This window comes from Camellia sinensis, chromosome 15, assembly GCF_055761805.1.
Source record: "Camellia sinensis isolate YWXY chromosome 15, ASM5576180v1, whole genome shotgun sequence".
NCBI classification, from domain to species: domain Eukaryota; kingdom Viridiplantae; phylum Streptophyta; class Magnoliopsida; order Ericales; family Theaceae; genus Camellia; species Camellia sinensis.
The window spans coordinates 6,075,397-6,095,628 of NC_138975.1; the positions used below are offsets into that span (position 1 = coordinate 6,075,397).

General features: G+C 39.2%; 1 protein-coding gene across 1 annotated transcript; it reads left to right on the forward strand.

Moving 5' to 3' along the window:
• Positions 1 to 10,992: 10,992 nt before the first annotated feature.
• LOC114290773 (Mitochondrial transcription termination factor family protein) lies at positions 10,993 to 19,995 on the forward strand. The gene is made up of 7 exons (XM_028234746.2): positions 10,993 to 12,035; positions 13,268 to 13,405; positions 13,573 to 13,818; positions 14,951 to 15,064; positions 16,394 to 16,576; positions 17,685 to 17,902; positions 19,473 to 19,995. The coding sequence occupies exons 1-7, from the start codon at positions 11,283 to 11,285 to the stop codon at positions 19,813 to 19,815; spliced, it is 1,995 nt and encodes a 664-aa protein (XP_028090547.2). The 5' UTR covers positions 10,993 to 11,282; the 3' UTR covers positions 19,816 to 19,995.
• The last annotated feature ends 237 nt before the right edge of the window (positions 19,996 to 20,232 follow it).

Below are 20,232 nucleotides of genomic sequence, written 5' to 3' on the forward strand. Positions count from 1 at the left end.
AAGTGAAATTTTGGGTGTTGAAGGTCCCTTCCACTTACAACATAATCTTGGGAAGAACATGGCTCCATGCCATGAAATCAGTAGCATCATCCTACCATCAAGTAATGCGGTTTCCCAACGAAGCCGGAGTAATTGAAGAGGTCTTTGGAGATCAAATTATGTCCAAGCAATGTTTCGTCACGATTAATGGCAGCCGCGCTACCAAGGGATATGTTCACTCGGTGGAAGAACCTGAGAGCAATGAAATGTTCGCAGATGTCGGCAAAGCAGCTGATCAAAAAGCAGTGGAAGACTTGGTAAAGGTAAGAATAGATGAAAAGAACCCGGATAAGTTCTTTTTGCTCGGTTCGTCATTGTCCAACACTGAAAGATTAGAGGTCTTGGAATTCTTGACCTCTAACATCGAAGTGTTCGCCTGGACACCCTACGACATGCCAAGCATTGATCTAAACTTTATCTGTCACCAACTCAATGTCCACCCATCCGCCAGACCAATCATTCAGCGCACTCGCAGATCGGCACTCCACCACGCCGAGATAGTGGCGGAAGAAGTGGGAAATCTGCTAGAGGCAGGAGCTATCAGAGAGGTGCATTACCCCAGATGGATTTCCAACACAGTCGTGGTACCAAAAAAGAATGGCAAATGGCGTGTCTGCGTCGACTATAAGACAGTCAACAAAGCATGCCCAAATGACACTTTCCCCTATCACGGATAGATCAACTAGTAGACCTAACGGCAGGGCACAACCGACTTAGCTTTCTTGATGCGTACAGAGGCTACCATCAGATCGCCATGTACAAACCAGACCAGGAGGTCACATCCATTACAACTCCAAGAGGACTGTATTGCTACAAGGTCATGCCCTTTGGCCTAAAGAATGCAGGGGCAACATTCCAACGGATGGTCACCAAGATGTTTGAACCATTGTTAGGCAAAACAATAGAGGCTTACATCGATGACATGGTGGTCAAGAGCAAGGATGAGAATGACCATCTAAGGGACCTAGGTGAGATGTTCCAGATTCTGAAGAGACACAAGTTGCGCCTTAATGCATCTAAGTGCGCGTTCGGTGTAGGATTTGGCAAATTCCTAGGCTTCCAGGTGACCAACCGGGGAATAGAGGCAGACCCCTCCCAGATCAAAGCTATTCAAAATCTGGAGAGGCCTAACTCAGTAAAAGAAGTACAGCATCTCACCGGCATGGCAGCTGTACTCAACCGATTCATTAGCCGGTCGTCAGACAGACTACGACCATTTTTTCAAGCGTTAAAAGCCAAGTTCGAGTGGGACGAAGAATGCGATCGCGCTCTGGAAAGCTTGAAAGAATACATGTCTTCTCCACTACTACTGGTGACCCCAATACCTGGAGAAGAACTCTTCCTGTACCTGGCAGTCTCTCAGTACGCAATTAGCGCAGTGTGGGTCCGTGCGGGAGGAATCCAACATCTGCCCATCTATTATGTCAGCAAGACATTGCTGGGTGCCGAAACAAGGTACTTGCCACTGGAAAAACTAGCCTTGACCTTAATGATGGCCTCAAGAAAGTTATCGCACTACTTTCACGCCCACACCATAGTCGTCCTCACAGCTTTTCCATTAAAAGCTTTGTTTGAGAGGGCGAACTTTTCTGGGCGAATCTTGAAGTGGGTAGTAGAGTTGGGACAACTCGACATCAAGTTCCAACCCAGAACCGCGTTAAAGGCCCAAGCTTTGGCAGACTTTGTCGCAGAATTCACCTCAGGAAGTCATCATATCTGCCCAGTCGACCTGACTGACACAACTGAACCAGGGATAAAAGTTGACGCCGGAATAGCGCAACTCCTGGTGCAGGATATTCAATCAAACCCCAATGTAGACCAAAGTAAAGAAAGCAAGGAAGAAGCGAACCATGCTACACCCAGCCAAGACTCACCAACGAATAAAAACTTGGTTCAACCAGATAGCAAGGAGCAGACAGCAAGCATGGACGTTGAAGAAAACACCAGCAACATTCTCAACCCCACGGCACCATCTGATCCCTCCACTTGTTGGAAGTTGTTCGTTGGAGAGATGTGGAAGCTCTTTGTGGACGGAGCATCCAACCGCCATGGTGCAGGACTTGGCATAGTCCTCATCTCACCAGACGGCCTAGTTGTGGAGCAAGCAATCAACCTTGGCTTCCCAGCATCAAACAACGAAGCGGAGTATGAAGCACTCCTTGCAGGTCTCAAATCAGCATTCTACATGAAGGCCACCGAGCTAATGGTCTACAGCGACTCACAGCTGGTGGTAAACCAAATTTCTGGCAACTATGAAGCAAAGGATGACAGAATGGCTAAGTACCAAGACTTAGTCAGAAATGAGATCAAAAGATTCGAAGCTGTAAGGATAGAACAGATTGGCAGGGAGGAAAACAGCAGAGCAGACGAACTAGCAGGCTTTGCTTCAATGGTAGATACATCCATCCCTCATCCGTTGCTAATTGACTACTTACCAAGACCAAGCATTGAAGACCCGGAAGTAGAAAAGGTATGTTGCGCCGAACTAGGCCCCTCATGGATGGATCCCATCATACTGTTCTTAAAAGACGGCGTCTTACCGGAAGAAAATAAGGAAGCCAACAAAATTAGAGCAAAGTCGCAGCGATTTTGGCTCTTCCTTTCTATGGCATTGTACAAAAAATCATTCTCAGGACCTTATTTAAAGTGTATTCACCCCAGTAAAGTGGAAGCATTCTTATTCGAAATACACGAAGGGGTGTGTGGAAGCCACCAAGGAGGAAGATCGTTAGCTTACAGAGCCATTTCGCAAGGATACTGGTGGCCTTACATGCAAGCAAACTCGGAGAAATATGTAAAGAAGTACGAGAAATGTCAGAAGTTTGCACACCAAATACATCAGCCAGCTAGAGAGCTCCTACCACTAACCAGCCCATGGCCCTTCGCAATGTGGGGCTTGGACATAGTAGGACCACTTCCAACAGCACCCGGAAACAGGAAGTTCTTTCTCGCGGCAACAGACTACTTCACAAAATGGGTGGAAGCAGAGGCATTGGCATCAATCAAGGAAAAAGATGTGAAGAAGTTTGTCTGGCAGAATATCATCACTCGGTTCGACATACCTAAAGCCCTAATATCAGACAACGGCACTCAGTTTGATGGCAGAATCTTTAGAGGCTTTTGTGAAGAATACAAGATAGAGTTCTACAATTCTACATCGGCGTATCCCCAAGCAAATGGCCAAGCAGAGGCATCAAACAAGGTTGTCTTGGATGGATTGAAGAAGAGGTTAGAAAAAACAAAAGGCAAGTGGGCTGAGGAACTACCTCATGTTCTGTGGGCTTACCGTACCACACCTCGGCAATCAACTAAAGAGACACCATTCTCTTTAGCCTATGGCATGGAAGTGGTAATCCCACTGGAAGTTGGCCTCCCCACAATTAGAAGTGAAAATTTTGATCCAAACTTGAATGGAGAGGCTATAACATTGGAACTCGACCTCACCGAAGAAAGAAGAGAAAGAGCGCTGGTTCACATTGCCTCATACCAACAAGAGTTATCCAGGAAATACAACAAAACAGTACATCCAAGGCAATTCAAGATCGGAGATTGGGTGCTGCGCAAAGTAATGGGAAACACCGTGGTTCCGAGAGATGGCAAGTTAGGGCCCAATTGGGAAGGACCTTACAAAGTGGTCGGATTAGCTGGCAAGGGGGCATACCACTTCGAAGATGAGGACGGCAAAGCAATTCCCAGGCCATGGAATACTGCAAATCTCAAGTTATTTTATTTTTAGCTTTTTTTAAGTATGTGTAATTTTTTCCTTTCTCAATAAAACAAGTAGTTTCTTTTCAGTATAGTTGTTTCATTCTGTAAAAGATTGTTTTAGTAAGTTAGGGGCATTAAAAACATAGTTGGCTGGAAAAACCAACACCCCTCCTAAGCCCAAGATAAGGATCCAGGCTGCAGGACGTTTGGTCGGAATAACCAAACACTTTACTCTAGGTTGGCTGGAAAAACCAATCTAGAGGTTGGCTGGAAAAACCAACACCCCTCCTAAGCCCAAGATAAGGATCCAGGCTGCAGGACGTTTGGTCGGAATAACCAAACACTTTACTCTAGATTGGCTGGAAAAACCAATCTAGAGGTTGGCTGGAAAAACCAACACCCCTCCTAAGCCCAGGATAAGGATCTAGGCTGCAGGACGTTTGGTCGGAATAACCAAACACTTTATTCTAAAGTTGGCTGGAATAACCAATTTAGAGGTTGGCTGGATTAAACCAACGCTTAGTACTCTTCAGCCGAAATAAGGATATCGGCTAAATAGTGGTTGGCTAGATTAAACCAACCCTTAGTACTCTTCAACCGAGGTAAGGATCTCGGCTAAAGAGTAGTTGGCTGGATTAAACCAACTCTTAGTACTCTTCAGCCGAAGTAAGGATATTGGCTAAAGAGTGGTTGGCTGGATTAAACCAACTCTTAGTACTCTTTAGCCGAGGTAGGCATATCGGCTAAAGAGTGGTTGGCAGCTGTAATAAATTTCCAAAGTATAGGACCGGGATATTTATCTCGGCAGGAAAATGTTAGTCTGTGTACAAAAGTGAATGCAGGTATGGCACAGATCGAACAAAAATATGCAAGGTTTTTTCATTCAAAAGCAAGAAAAAGGTACAATAGTTGGGGACTCAGCCCGGTTACAAACTTTTTTGTCCGACAAAAAGAAGAAAAAACAAAATCAGTCAAACAGATCATCAAGATCAGCATCAATATCAATACGGAGCCCGGTTTCAGACGGTAGCACGGCCTCGGTTGAGAGCTCGGTGTCAGCTGGAAGCATGGTTTCAGTCGGCAGCTCATTAGTCAGGTCTTCCACTATTGGCTCCAACCGAGCTGATTGATCAGCAGGATCATTGACGACCGGGGTGTCATTAGGCTCGGTTTCTTCATCATCATCTGAACCCTCAAGGAATTATTTCTAAAGGGTAGCAGCGTACTCCGCTAGTGAGCTCGGTATGAAGTACTGAGGAGGATTGAATACCTCGGTCTCAGGTCTATGACCGAGCTGCACCATGGCCCCGCGCCAACCGCACTTAAAAAAGAGATCATTCGTAGCCTCACACTGCTGGACGTAGAGGGCTTCGCCTTCCTTAAAACCCCGGAGTTCGGCATCCTTCACACTTTCCTTCAGCCTGGTGATCTCGGTGTCCTCCTTCTTCTCAAGCTTTGCAAGCTGGCGCAAATACTTGTCTTTCAACTTGATTGCAGCCTTTTGTTTTTCAGCTTCAGCCGAGCTAACAAGACCGGTCAGGCGACCGTTCTCAGTTTTTAGCTCGGCTATCTCCTTCCTGGCCTCTTCCAGCTCGGTATTTTTCTCGATTACTTCGGCCATGGCTTGCCTTGCGATTTTTCGAAGCTCCAATACACGCTTGTGAGCAATGTGGTTCTTTTGCAAGGCCTGGAAAAGAATGGGAAGTAACTTGTAGTAAAACTGAGCAAAAAGTAGTGCAAAATTAGAAAAATCAGCAAAGGAAGCTACTTACAAGCACCATGGATTTGGTGGCCGAACGGATGGCCTTTAGCTCGGTCAAATTTTTGTGATGCTCCATGTCTGCTGGTAGGCAAACACTCTTGGCAAGATTGAATGCCATTAGGTGATCTTTTTCAGCAACCACTGAGGCGGTGTCCTGAATAGCTCGGTTCTGGAAAGTGATTTTGGGAGCCCACTTGGAGGAGCCAGCTCGGTCGGAAAGCTCCAGTTGCGGGCTTGGTGGAGGGCTTGGTGGAAGAATGGTTTCATCTTCATCAACAAGGCGTTGCTCGGTTTGGGTAGTCCGGGCACGCTTGCTTGGGCGAGATGAGGAGGGTTGTTGAGCTGGAAGGGCCACCACGGTTTCCTGAGTTTGGATGGGTGGTGGTACCTCGACTCGGTTTGTTTCGGTTATGAGGGCCCTTACTCTGTTCCTCTTTGCCATCTCTTCTTCGGCAGTAATTCGGGCCGAGTTGATTTCAGGCAAGGTTGGATCCGGTTCAGGAGATGCCTCTAGCAAGAAGTCTGTTACTCTGGCTTTTCGTCGACTGCTGTATCTGTACGTCGGTTCAAAATTCAGTAGCTTGGCCCAACTTTTTTTAGGATATCGTAGTGCGGCGCGAAGTATGTTTAGATTGGGGTAGCCGTACAGTGACTTGAGGTGGGCTGAATCTGCATAAAGAAGACAACTGTCAGTTCGGTTCAGGAACAAGAAACCGAAATAAAATGAGGCATGCAAAGAAGCCGAGGTAGTTATACCGAGGGTTCCTTTCTTCCAGTTTATATTGCGGCCTGGGATCTGGGCTTGGTGGTCTTCAAAATTCCCATATACCCAGAAAAAATCGTCATCATTTAAGTCTTTGTCCGGTGTGTCCTTTATTATTTTCTCTCGGCGGCGGCGTATTCTTAGATAATAGACGCAGCCATCTTCTTTTGATCTTAGGGAATATTGATGGAAGAGTTCGGCTAAGCCGAGGTTAATGCCAGCTCGGCGATTTAGCTCGGCTATACCATTTATTATGCTGTATGAATTTGTGGAGAGTTGGGTGGGGCATATCCTAGTTTGCCTAAGGAATTCACAAAGTAAAGGCTGTACAGGGAATCTTAGTCCGATTTCTATAATGGACAGGAGGGTAAAAGGTACAAAACCTTGGTTTCCCCATGGTATGATATTTTGTTTGGCTAAGGTGAGATGGACATCATCAGGAATGTTATACTCCCTTCGGAATTCCGCCAAGCCACCAGGTGTGTCTACTAGAAACCTATATTTACCCATTCTCTATTAAGTTATGAATAAATTAAACTGGTGTTAGCTCGGTCGGAAAAAGGCGTTGAGTAGCTTGGTTAAGCGCTCAAAGGAGGGCCTGGGCAACCTAAAGTCAGCAAAGTGAAAAGAAAAGCGTTAAGCACAGATCATGGAACCGTGCTAAAAGAAATAAAGGCAAGATAAATATAGTCCTAGCTCGGTTTGTAAAAGGGATTTGGTATCTCGGTTTGTGCAAGGGGTTTGTTATCTTGGTTTGTGCATGGGTTTTGTTAGTCCGGTTGAGCCTTTAGGGGCAGTGCTCTTAGTTCGGTCTGAACTACGAAGGCTGGTCTAGTCCCAGGTTATAGCTCAGCCGTGGTCGAGACTATCAAGCACACTATTACGCAGACTTAGTACGGTTTGTTAGCTCGGCAAAATTAAATCAAAAGATGTTTTACTTGTTGAAACTACTGGTACGGTGTTAGTTCTGTTATACTGTGATTTTGGATCAAAATCAATGTTTTTCAGTTTATTCATGGAAAATTGGAGGTTCTATTACATGGCTCTTCAACGAAAGAAAGGTATGTGTTTTGAAAAAACACACAAAATACATGTATTATAAAAGCAAATGTGAAAAACAACAAAAATAAGGCAGATTTGAGTAAACTTACCAGGACAATAGGAAGAAATCGAAGATGGAAGCAACGGTAGTGAAGAACACGAACTCAGCAAAGTTCAGGGTCGAGAAGAAATAGAAGCCCAGAGAGAGAGAATGAAAGAAATGAATAGTAGGTTGATAGATTCAAAATGAAGAGTGTGTTTTGCGTAGAAGAAAGGACAAAAAAAAAAGAGCGGGACTGTTCAAAAAGCACAGAGTACGAAGACGGCGTGACAGCTGCATTGGGCCAATCAGAGTGGGCCACGTGTCATGGGAATGGGAAACGATTCAGTGGCTATGATTGAAGAGACGTTATGACCAGACAGGTAGAGCCTGGTGTAAATTTAGTTCGGATAGAAAGGCTCAAGTGTTTGGCTCGATTGTGCAACTAAAGTTTTATAGCTCGGTTGGAAGGCTGAAACTTTTTAGCTCTGTTGGTAACAGATAATCCCTATCATGCTGTGTAGATGGAATTAAGGGACAATTGAGAGGGTAATTTATATGAAAATTGGGCCGAGCTGGGTAATGGGCCGTTATGGGCCACAGTACGAAGGGCTGAGTAAAAAGGCCATGAAGTTACTCCGGTCCAAAAGAGGCTTGAAATTACTCCGGTCAAAAAAAGGCTTGAAGTTACTCCAGTCCCAAAGGGCTTACGGTAAGCTCGGTTGTCACACATGAAGTTATCCCGGTCAGGACCACGGTATTGGTTATCCCGGTCGAGACATGCCATGGTTAGCACCGGTAGAAACCGGGGTAAGAGTAGTGAATGGAAGAGCCGAGCTAAAGCTAGCTCAGTCTAGTCTGCGGCTTAGCATAGCCATGCTTACCTCGGTCATATTGGAGTCCGACCATGGTAAAACTATTTCACTTGGTTTAAGCAGTGAGGAGGGTGTTGAATAGGGGTGAGCATGGTCCAGATTGGACCGGATTGGGGTAAAACCAGGACCAATCCGTTATCTACGGTTCTTGAAAAATTGGAACCAATCCAATCCGTTTAAATCATGGAACCAATCCGAACCAATCCATTTAAATACGGATTGGATCGGTTTAGGACCACGGATTCACATAATTAAATAACAAAAAAAAAAAAAAATATATATATATATATATAACACTTTAATTTCATAAAAATATAAACATAGCGCTATATCAGTTTCACAATAGCAACATGTTTTTCTATAATAGTGACATACTGTTCTAGAATTTAAACAACTATAAGAAAACTGGTTTCACCATAAGGATTTAGACCTGTTAATCATATTATTTAATTTTGATGATGTCTAAAATATTATTTGTAACAATTTGGATTTTTTTAATATACATATTATTTGACACAAAATATTATCTTTTTAAAAATATATATATTTGTTAAAAATTAAAATAAAAATATTTTTGAAAACTTTACTATTCACTTTTTGAAAATTTAGGCTGATCACTATTCACTTTTTGACAAAATTAAAATTGATTAAAATGATTGATTGTATTATCTTGACAAATATGATATTAATGAGTTGTCTTCTTTTGATAAAATTAATATGGAGTGGTAGAATATATTTAGTTTAAAATCTCTACAACATATACAATATTTTAAAGAGGGCATATATTTTCAGATCCATCATAAATATTATTTAAAGAGATTTTTCTGTGTATGCAAATATTTGATCAGAACATATATAACATTATATATATATATATTGCATATAATATAAATAGAATACATCACGTGCGCTATTAAATTTTTTACATTACATTGATTATATCATATTATAATCAAACAAGAAGAAAAAGATGGAGTTATATATATATGTATATATATATATATTTTATAAACTAGATGGAGAAAATTATTTGTTTGTTTGAAAGTTGTGAACTTTGTATTAAATTGTCTACAAAAATGGTGGCTCCATGTTTGAAATAACAAAAAGAAAAAATCAGTCTTATTTTTTATCTTTTGCTGACTATTCAAAATCAAGGAGTGTGCTTATGTAAGCGATGACATCAAGAGTGTGCTTGTATAAGTCATGACATTAGGAGCGTGCTTATGTAAGCCATGACGTCAGGAGCGTGCTTATGTAAGCCATGACGTCAGCAAGGAGCGTCCAACGGGTATATTTTTGTGTATAAATAGAAGTGTTGGATGTGGAGAAAAATCAAGAACTTGAAGAGAAAATTTTCTATGAGCTCCAAATTGTATTCTTCTCTTGCACTTTCAGATCTAAGTCTAACTTTTGTTCTTACACTTTCATATCTACTCTTTGTGAGAGAATTATTGTAAAAGTGGGTTCAATTACCACTTATTCTTATTCCTTATTTTTGTGAGAGATTTTGTAAGGGTAAGGCATTTATTGTTGAGTGAGGCTCAATAGATAAGAGTAAGTCCTGTGCCAAATCCACAAGCTTGGTGGTGTATTTATTCAATTGATAGTAAAGAAATTCTCAAGGAGGTTCCTTGGGGAGTGGACGTAGGCCTAGCGTGCCGAACCACTATAAATCGCAGTGTTTGATTTTCTCTCTCTATCTTTTCTACTTTTATATTGATAATTATTATTCTGTTTTTTTTTATTTATTAAAATTCTGAATATTGTGTTATTTTTAATATTGTGAAATTTTTAATAACCTAATTCACCCCCTTCTTGGGTTGCCTATCTGGGATAACAAGACCATTACAAATTAAAACTAAAAACTAACAAACAAAAGTAATAAAAGAAGATATTATACGGTTTTAGGTTTGAGTTTAGATTTTATATAGAATAAGAGAAGATACTATGGGGGAGAATGTATAACAAAAATATAGACTATTTGTATACGGTCCGGATCGGTTCTAATCCGGAACCGTGAGGTTCAATCCGGAACCAATCCGTGGATTACGGATTTTTAATTCTTCAATCCGGAACCGAACTGCGGATTTAAAAAACCAATCCAAACCTATCGGATTGGACTGGACTGGATCGGATTACGGATTTCACGGATTCCTTGCTCAGCCCTAGTGTTGAAGGATAAGCATTATCTTTCGGGAGTAAGACTCCTAGGAGGACTCTACATGGAGGAGTAAGAGTCCTAGTAAGATTGTGCCACGTGGAACCTATAAAAGTTCACAACATCACCTATGGAGAGGTAACACAATTTTGATTCCCAAACACACAGAACTTTTTGTCTATTTGTCTATTTGTCTATTTTGCTGACTTAGGTATCGGAGAGGTATCCGGCACACATCCGCCGGCTAACTCACGTTTGTGTTTTCAAGGAGTAAAGCGACGACATACGAAGGAGCGCAGACTTGATCAATAGGATTATACGGGAAGAATATTTCGTGCTCGTACAGGTGTCATGTTACGTTTATGTAGGTATCACGTTACGTTACGTTTATGTAGATATGATTTATACTAACATTCAATTTCCTATGACTTATGGGAATATAAATTTTTTAGTAGGAGCATATGTAGCATAAGTCTCCTAATAGGACTTATAAATAATTTTTTCTAAATATTAATGCTATAATTTTTTTATTAATGAGTAATTAATTTTTTCTGCTAGCATGGTAGAACATTTACAAATAAAAAAATATTATAAGTCTCAAATTTCGTATCAAACAAAATGATTAAACTTTTTTTAAAACCTCACACGCATGTGGGATTTGGTTATCTGTTTACCAAATTCATCTCTTTCATTGTTGGAAGTTTTATAAGGTGACAAATAATGAATTGAAGATCATTTCAGTAGTCGTGAGTGGTAGTAGTAGCAGCCGCATAGTAGGTATCTTCTTCAGCTTCTGTCAGTCTCCTTGAGGAAACCAAAACCTCTGTTGACGAGTGAGGAAAAGGAGGATGGTAGGGTTTTTTGGTAGTTGTTAGTAGTTTTGTAGTGATAGAGAGATGATGGTTGCGAAAATGACTACAAAAATCCTTTATAACCCAAGGAATTTGACAATTACTACCTCCTGCTCACCAAAAACACCACCAACACCTTCCCACTCCAACAATAATCGGAGGCTCATCTTCTGTTTAAACCTTTCATTTCGCCGCCCAAAACTCTACTACCCTCCTCCTCCTCCTCCTCCTCCTCATAATAATAATATTATTAATAATCGATATCCCCAACAGCCACGCCCTGTGCGAGCCTTCTCTCTCCCACAACACCACGACGACGACGACCAATCACCCGACGAGGACGATGACGATGACGGCGCTCACAAAAGCTGCTCTTCTTCTACCCTCAAAGATGAAGAAGATGGAGAAGATGGAGATGCGAGAGAAGCAGTTTCCGAAATTCTTCAAGAGTTTGGGGCTTCCAAGGAGGACTCGATCCACATTGCAATGCGATCTCCCAAATATTTGGCCATGCTTGTTGAGAGCGTACGCGACTTGGATGACCTCTCTCTCTGGAATTCCTGGTCCAGGAGGAGAAGGAGGAATGATGATGAAAATATAGGAAAGGAAAAGGAGGAGGAGGAGGAGGAGGAGGAGAAAAGTCTGTTGTCATTAAAAGAGAAGGTGTATTACATGGGCATGGAGAAAGGCGATAAGGGGATGCTTCCTTTCCTTGAGAGCCTTGGCATGACTCTGCCTTCCGCAACTCACTTGGCCCGCTATCTCTCTTCCCAGACTCTTCCCAACCTCATTCACAAGGTACTACTGCTTACTACTTACTACTTACTACTACTATTATTTTCATTGTCTTGAGGATGCACAATTTAAAGTTCAAACAATTGTCAATTGTCTGTTCGCTAAAACTGGAATACTTATCAAAAGAAAACTGGAATTGTGTTTGGGGAATTTGGGGAGGTATTTGGAAAGGGAAGGAGAAAAGGTGTATGAAATGAGGTGAAATGTAGACATGAAAAATATGCCCACATTGTGTGGGTGTTTCATGTTGTGGAGACCGAATAAAATCAATTAAGAAGAGGCCAAGGCATTTGATCGACATCAGGCCAAAAGCATTTCGGCCTTGACCAAGGGCTCATGAAGCCGAATAAATGAATCGGCCATATAAGGAGCCGAATAGGAGTCATCACTCAACTAGAAGGCCGACTAGGTAACTACATGCGAGATCAAGAGTGGGCCCAACTCTCGGGCCCAGAGGTAATATAAAAAGGGAGGGATGTCAACTAAATGAGGTATGTGAGAATTTACAAGATAACTTGAGATAGAAGTAAAATTGGAGAGGATACTGACTTGCCCGTTGGAGTGCTAATTCCGACACCCCCGACCGGAGTGTTCATCCCTTTTCCAGGTAGCAATTGAAAGATCAAGAGCGTCTGATCGGATCTAAGAGTATTTCCAAACCACTTTACCACACATGTCTATTCTTTGATTAACAAAGTATGTGTGTGATGTGTATTTCCACACAATATCACCAGCAAAACAATAAATAACTAACCAAGTTAATAAATATTGGTCATACAACTTCAAATAATTCATAAACTTTTTCACAAATTGCTTCATTTATGAAAACACTGCATTTCATAGATCAGAGTAATCATCCTGATGAACATCTAACCAGATCATGCAGCAAGATTGTAGGGAGAATCAAACATAGAAGAACAACAACAAAAACAAGATCAATGCTCTTCCTCATACTTCAATTTGTACTCATTATACAAGGCCTAATTCGTTTTCCCCCTCATGACCCCAAAAACATCTAAAAATAACAAAATTACATATTTCATGCCCTAAATTAATGCTAAAATAAATCCTAAATTTCAACACTTAGTCTACGCCTAAAGTTAAGTAAATAGCTTTGCACGATTCTTATCACCGAACTTTTTTTTTTAATGTTCGGAGCCTGGTTTTATAACAAATAAGCTTTGTCGTTTAGTTTAGTTGTCTAGAGGTGTTGCTTATTCAGCGTTTGCTTATAGGTTAAGTATGTGAAGGAAATGTTCTTTTCTAGCAGTGACGATAAAGGGCTTATTGGAAAGAATGCTCGCCGAATGATGATGTACCTATCAATTTCTGTTGATGAGGATGTGCAACAAACCTTATCATTTTTTGAGAAGGTTAGTATGTCTCCCTGAAATTTTTATAACTAATCAATACTTTTGAGATACAAGTGTCTTAGGTTCTTTTTATTTATTCATTATGACTCATGCATTATAAGATGAACTTCATGATGTTTACTTGATTTAGTTATGTCGAAAGCAGTATTTTCAATTTTATGTTGCAGATTGAAGCAAGGCGTGGAGGTTTGGACGTGTTGGGCTCCCAAGATGCCTCTTTTCGATACCTCATTGAATCATTTCCACGTCTTCTTTTGCTATCATTGGAATCTCATATGAAGCCATTGGTGGAATTCCTTGAAGATATTGGAGTGCCTAGAGGGTGCATGAGAAATATTCTTCTACTGTTTCCACCCATTTTTTTCTACGACATCGAGAAGGATATTAAACCAAGGATACAAGCTTTTCAGAAGGTATCAATATATTCTAGATGGCAGCCTTTTTATTATGTTGATTGCACCCTATAACCAAAATGTTTTTATATATATGTAGTTACACATTGTAACAAGGACATGTAAATTTGCACTGAAGCTTGTTTCTAGGTATCCTTTACTTTAAATGCAGTTTCATTCTTAAGATAATTAAGGATTAATAATTAAGATAATGTAGGATTAATAAGGCCATAGTGCAATTAACTAGTTTCTTAATATGAAGGCATATATTTGTTTTGCCTGTGTTGGAATATGTTAAGATATATATTACTCTTCTCTACGAACATATCCCTTCCAAAACATCATTACTTGAGGTGTACATTTCATGGTTGCTCAAGCTATGTCATCGTTTTACAACCTTGACTCCTTACAATGTCTGCACTTTTCAAGATGTAGTCTGTAGATCAATGTAAATGGTGTATGCAGTTTTCCCCTTTTGAGGGCAGATTGGAAATTAGTTGCCAAATTTTATGAAATGGCTTGACTTTATGATGTTGTGGGCATATGCCTAAACCAATTTCGGTAATATTGAATTGATGCAAGTAACATTGAATTCTTTTATCTGCTGTTAGACTATGCATGGGAGCATCTGGGACATGAGGACTATTTTGGCATTGTTTCCAGTTGGCTCATAGCTTCATATTGTTTAAGAATTAGGTGAGCTGAAATTATGCTGATCAATTAGTTCCATGATCTTCAGTACATGTAGAAGACAGATTGTCTTAGGGTTAGAAATGGTGGAGTTGGTCATCCTAAATGCTTAGTCTGTCAGCTAATTGTTTTTTTGAAATGTATGATACTGTTTGATGTTGGGTTATGGTTAGTCAATAAATTTCTAAGCTATGGAGCCTTTCTGCTTTGTGACATCTATTGATCTTGGAAGTATTGTTATCATGTTGATTTTTATTGCTGCTGCATTATAGCACTATCATAGTAACTAACTATTACACATTCTATAAATAACTTTTCCTTGTTTGTTATCTTATATACAGACACAAACACGTCTCACGTGCACAAACACATATTGAACTCACTCTTTGTGGATTTATGATTTGTGTTGTTGACATGTTGTCTGCTTATGATTTTCAGCTTTTGTCCACATCATGTCTTTCAGGTAGATGCAGGAAATAAAGATTTTGGCAGGATGTTGCTGAAGTATCCATGGATTCTTTCTACAGGCATTCAAGAAAACTATGAAGAAATCCTTTCTTTTTTTGATATGGAGAAGGTAATAGTTTTAATATGTCATAATTCCATGCTTGGCCAAGTTTTGCCGGCAATACACTTCTCATTTATGTCTGAATAAATCGTTTGGCTGTCCTTAGTGGTTGTGATTTGTGTCTATTACATGTGTTACTTGTTCAATGTTGTGGCTAAGAAGCATGAACCCTTCTAAGAATGTTGTGGATATATACCTATTAATTCCTCCTCCTTCAAGTTTTTTTTATTTTAGGAACTTTAAAACTTAAAACCTTCAATTTCTTTTTAAATAAACCTTTTTTTGATAGATGTATAGGACACTTTGTTCACACTTCTTTTCCAATATATAGGATGTGGAAAATAATATCTTACTATTTTGATATCGTAAAATAAGTGTATTTGTAATGCAAAAGTGCAAAAAAAAAAAAATAGTTAGTATTTCAGCGTATATATCAATATCAATATAGATATATATATATTTATGGGTAAATTAGACTTATTTCCCTTGACCTTTTTTACAAATTACAGAGACCTCCCCCATGGCTTTTGAAATGACATTGACCTCCCTTGTCAATGTTGTTGGATTAACAGGGTTAATGGAGTGTATATTTTTACAATTTTAACCTTGATATTTTCCTCTTTTAATTCCAGTAATACTTCTCACACCCCTACCATGCCTCTTACCACACTCAAGCCCTCCCTCTACATCGTTATTCCCCAATTCCCAACCCTGATCTCTTAGACATAACCCAAATCCATTATGCCAGCACCACCATACCTCCCCTTCCTCTACAAGCTCACCACCTTGTCTTCCTCTCCCTCTCATCAATTTCGGCAACCCTGTCTCCCTCTCCCCGATTTCTCTTTCTCTTTATCCTCCTCCCCCATTGACAGAATTATTTTGCCTTTCAAACCTTGATGAAGAATATCTACTAGGGATCTTAGTTCTCATCAGCTGGACTCTAGCTCTACTTTTATTGGACAAATGTCTTCATCATTCTTCATGACTATGATCGTGGAGAAGCTGGAATTTTTGCTCTATATTCATTTCTCTGTAGGCATATCAATTTCCGAGCAGACTTACCATACAAAACACATGGTTGCAATCCGATAACACTATGAGATATTAAACGCGAGGGAGTGCTTTGCAATCCTCCACAGCTCAATTCCTTCTTGCTTTCCTAGTACTACTTGGAACCTGTATGGAATATCATTTGTTCCTATATGCCATATTATAAATTTCCCTTGTGATATTGTGTAGCTCTTCTTTCTCCGTACTTTACTAACAAGACAAATTGGCTTGTAATTACTTGATACCAGAAATGTTACATTTGATGCATTCATAATTTTTATGCAGGTACCAAAAGTTAGTATTGATCTTGCAATCAAAAGCTGGCCTCTTCTTTTGGGTTGTTCAATTGGCAAGCTGAACTTGATGGTACAACAGTTTGGTGAATTAGGTGTTAGAAACAAGAAATTAGGTCAGGTCATTGCCACAAGTCCTCAGCTGTTACTGCAGAAACCTCAGGAATTTCTGCAGGTCAGTAATTGAGACTTCTTTTTTTAAAACATGTCTTAGCTTTTATGTGCAAAAAAATTTCCTCATAATTTAGAAGCTGTTATGCCATGAACCATGATTCTATTTGCATTATGGATACCAAGAATTCGTAGTCCATTCTTTTCTTAATCTTGAACTTCCCGTGGAGTTGTGATTCATGATGTCATTCCTTTCATCTATTTTGTTCCCCTTGGTTTTCATTCTTTGTTGCTTCGTGTAATTAACTGAATAAATTATTTCATATTTGTGTAATTTTGAAAAATCTGAAATGTGTTCCAATGACTCTTCGGCATGCATAAGGGATGTGGGTGCATATCAATGCAAGTTTTCTTTCTCTTGGGTTGTAACATGTTTGTCCTTTTGTAGAATGTTAATGAAGTAATGGTGATAATTGAACACATTTGTGTAACATTTGTCCTTGGGTTCTTCTGATAAAGTCTTTAGAAGATTCTTGATTCTGGAGAAGTTTTACTGTCCTATTTTGGTGTTTAAATACTTTGTGTGTTGATTTATGATAATAAGTGATTGCCATAGCTAGTAATTCTCTGGTACACTGGTCCCATGACAGGACAGATTTTGAATGACTGAGGGCTTAGGCAAGTCACAAGAAATGTAAAGCTAATTATATCCAAAAGCCCAAAGTCATTTGCAAAGTGAGTCTCATTATGAGAGAGTTTTGATATTGCTATACCTTTTAACAACTTCTAACGTTATGCAGACCAGCTAAAGTTTAGAGGCAGAATTTGTTGTTCATAAACTCGGTTAAGTGTGTCGGGTTTCCGGTGTTTTCCTAGGTGCTGTATTCATCTAATTTAGGTGGCCTTGAGTACTTGTATTTTTGCAGCTATATTTGTTTTATTTTATTTATTTGCAGAATGCGAGTGGGGAGGGGGATGCAGCTGGTTCTCAAGCTCCTTGGGAGGCTTGAACCCAATCGTGTACTTTTGCCAACAGTACCCCCAGACAAAATATTTCCAAGAATGTCACGATTTTTTTTTATGATATTGTTTACAATTACATAGTGTTTGCTATCTGCATTGACAGATTCTTTGGAGTCTTTTAGTTGGAAACTTACTATTGTCATGTACAGGTGGTGTCATTTTTGAAAGATTTGGGACTTGATGAGGAAACAATTGGTAGCGTACTTGGTCGCTGTCCTGAAATCTTTGCTACAAGCATTGAGAGAACTCTCAATAAGAAACTTGATTTCTTTAGTACTATTGGTATCTCTAAGAGCCATCTTCCTCGGGTTATCAGGAAATATCCAGAGCTTTTTGTATGTGATGTTGACAGAACCCTGCTTCCTCGGTAATGCTCTTAATTCACAAGTACATGATGTCAGTAATCTAACTGTTTAATTTGTACTTCATTTACCATAGGATTGTGTAATGCATGAAATCATAGTTGTCAAATCGGGATTCGTATCATGAATCGAAATGGTCTTGTACCGAATCGCGAATCGAATCGAATCGTGAATCGTAAAGATTCGGTCACTTTTTCTAAATTACTTAAGAGCATTTATCTTAAGACTTGACAACTATGATTAAGACTTGACCTAATAACCTTGAGGTTATGGGTTCAAGTCTTGGGCCCACCACTTTGTGTATTATGCCAAAGGTTAGGTGTGGACTCAATCTTTACCCTCCCAAACACACATTAATGTGTACTAAGTGGGCGTTGTTTTTTTACTTAAGAACATTTATCTACACATTTAGATGTTAAATATATCTTATGAATATAAAATATTTAGACTTAAATCAATAAAATGTTATTTTGAATAATAATCACTTAGTTTAATAGGTAAGAAGTTAACAAAGGTTTCTATGTAAAATCACCATATTTCCTTTTTTCTTTTTTAGATATTTTTTATCAACCATTCTTAATAAAGATGTAATATCACCATCTTGCCTTTTTTCTTTTTTAGATATTTCTTATCAGCCATTCTTAATAAAGATAGTAACTAAATAGACAAACTATCAATTTCCAAAATAACAATAATTAACAACAATGTTGATATTTGGACAATAAGCATATATACTTTTCTAAGTAACAGTGAGCAAATAATAAGAAGGAATTATTTAGAATCTTTTATTTTAAAGCCTAAAACATTTTAAAAAGTATAACGGACCTCACACATGTAATATTCAATTTAATAAAATAATAATAGATAATTTATAGTGTAATTTTAATCTTAAACATCTTTAGAAGATATATTATGATTTTTTAAAAAGAAAAAAAAATCAGAAGAAAGGTTAAAAATATGTTGGGTCTGATTGAATTTAATTGGATCCTATTAAAAACTCCATGATCACTAAAATAACAATAAATCATGTATATATGTTGGTTATTTTGGTATTAAATGCTATTAAAACTTGTATTATGCCATTTTCACTAAAAAGATGGAGAAAAAAAGAGTCGAAAATATGTCGTACACAATAATTTTAAAAATTGCATGAATCTTAAAAAGTGAATCGAATCGTAACGTAAATCGACTGTGAATCGTGCGATTCACTAGAGATTCACTTCCAAAATAGATTCACCTATAGATTCGTATCGATTTTGCAAAAATTGCGAATCGAATCGCGAATCGTAAGATTCTGATAACAGAGCATGAAATCAACAAATTATCAAAGGCTCGGTTAGGTGTACAAAATTGTATGACCTGCTCTCCTGTTTGCCGTTTCATGGCAACAAATTAAATAATTTTCAAAATCAAATTTTGGGCCATAACCCATGAGTTTCTGGTGCCCTGCCAGATTGAGTTTGGTGGCAACTAAGACTGCGAGTGTGCTTTAGTATTGATTTTACCAATCAAGCTCCCACTGAACAGTGGTCAATTTTCTCGTATGTTTTAACTTAATTCGATGTGTTTTGGCAGCATGACATACTTAATGAAGACGGGGCTGTCACAGAGGGATGTTGCGTTTATGGTCCGTAGGTTCTCACCATTACTAGGCTATAGTATTGAAGAGGTTTTGAGACCAAAGTTAGAATTCCTAGTGAACACCATGGAAAAGCCTTTAAAGGAGGTGGTGGACTATCCAAGGTATTTCAGTTACTCACTGGAGAGGAAGATCAAGCCCAGGTACTGGGTGCTGAAGGGAAGGAGCATGGAAGAATGTAGCTTGAAAGATATGTTGGGTAAGAATGATGAGGAATTTGCAGCCGAGCTTATGGGTGTTGGAAGGATGATTGTTTCCCCTCCCCCTAATCTTCAATGAATGCTGTGTGTATATGATAAATGCTTCCTTTTGTATGCATATTATAGTGGCTCCTTTGTAAAATAGTCGACAATTTTTAACATATTTTTAAGTTCACATCCTCATGGTTATATATACAGTTCTTGGCCCTAGTTTGGATGTTGGATTTCTGCAAGGAAGGCAAATGAAATTATTTGTGCACATCCATAAGAAGATTTGATGCTTGCGTATAACCTCCCAGTAGTATACAATATTTTGGATAGATTTAGCTTCAATACTTCAGATTTTCATTAGAATTGCGACATGCCCAATTTCGCTATATGATAATAATTTTTTGTTATTTCTGTTATCAATTATTGTTACTATTTTTCTTTCTTGCAGTTCTAGCCAAAGAGTAAGTTTTGCAGGGGTGCAGTTGGCATAGGTCCAAGCAATTGC

Excerpts from the sequence above, each read along its gene's own strand:
- LOC114290773 (XM_028234746.2), top strand. The coding sequence starts at position 11,283 with ATGATGGTTGCGAAAATGACTACAAAAATCCTTTATAACCCAAGGAAT. Across the intron at positions 13,819-14,950 it reads GGATACAAGCTTTTCAGAAG|GTAGATGCAGGAAATAAAGA; the intron begins GTATCAATATAT and ends CATGTCTTTCAG. Across the intron at positions 17,903-19,472 it reads GACAGAACCCTGCTTCCTCG|CATGACATACTTAATGAAGA; the intron begins GTAATGCTCTTA and ends GTGTTTTGGCAG.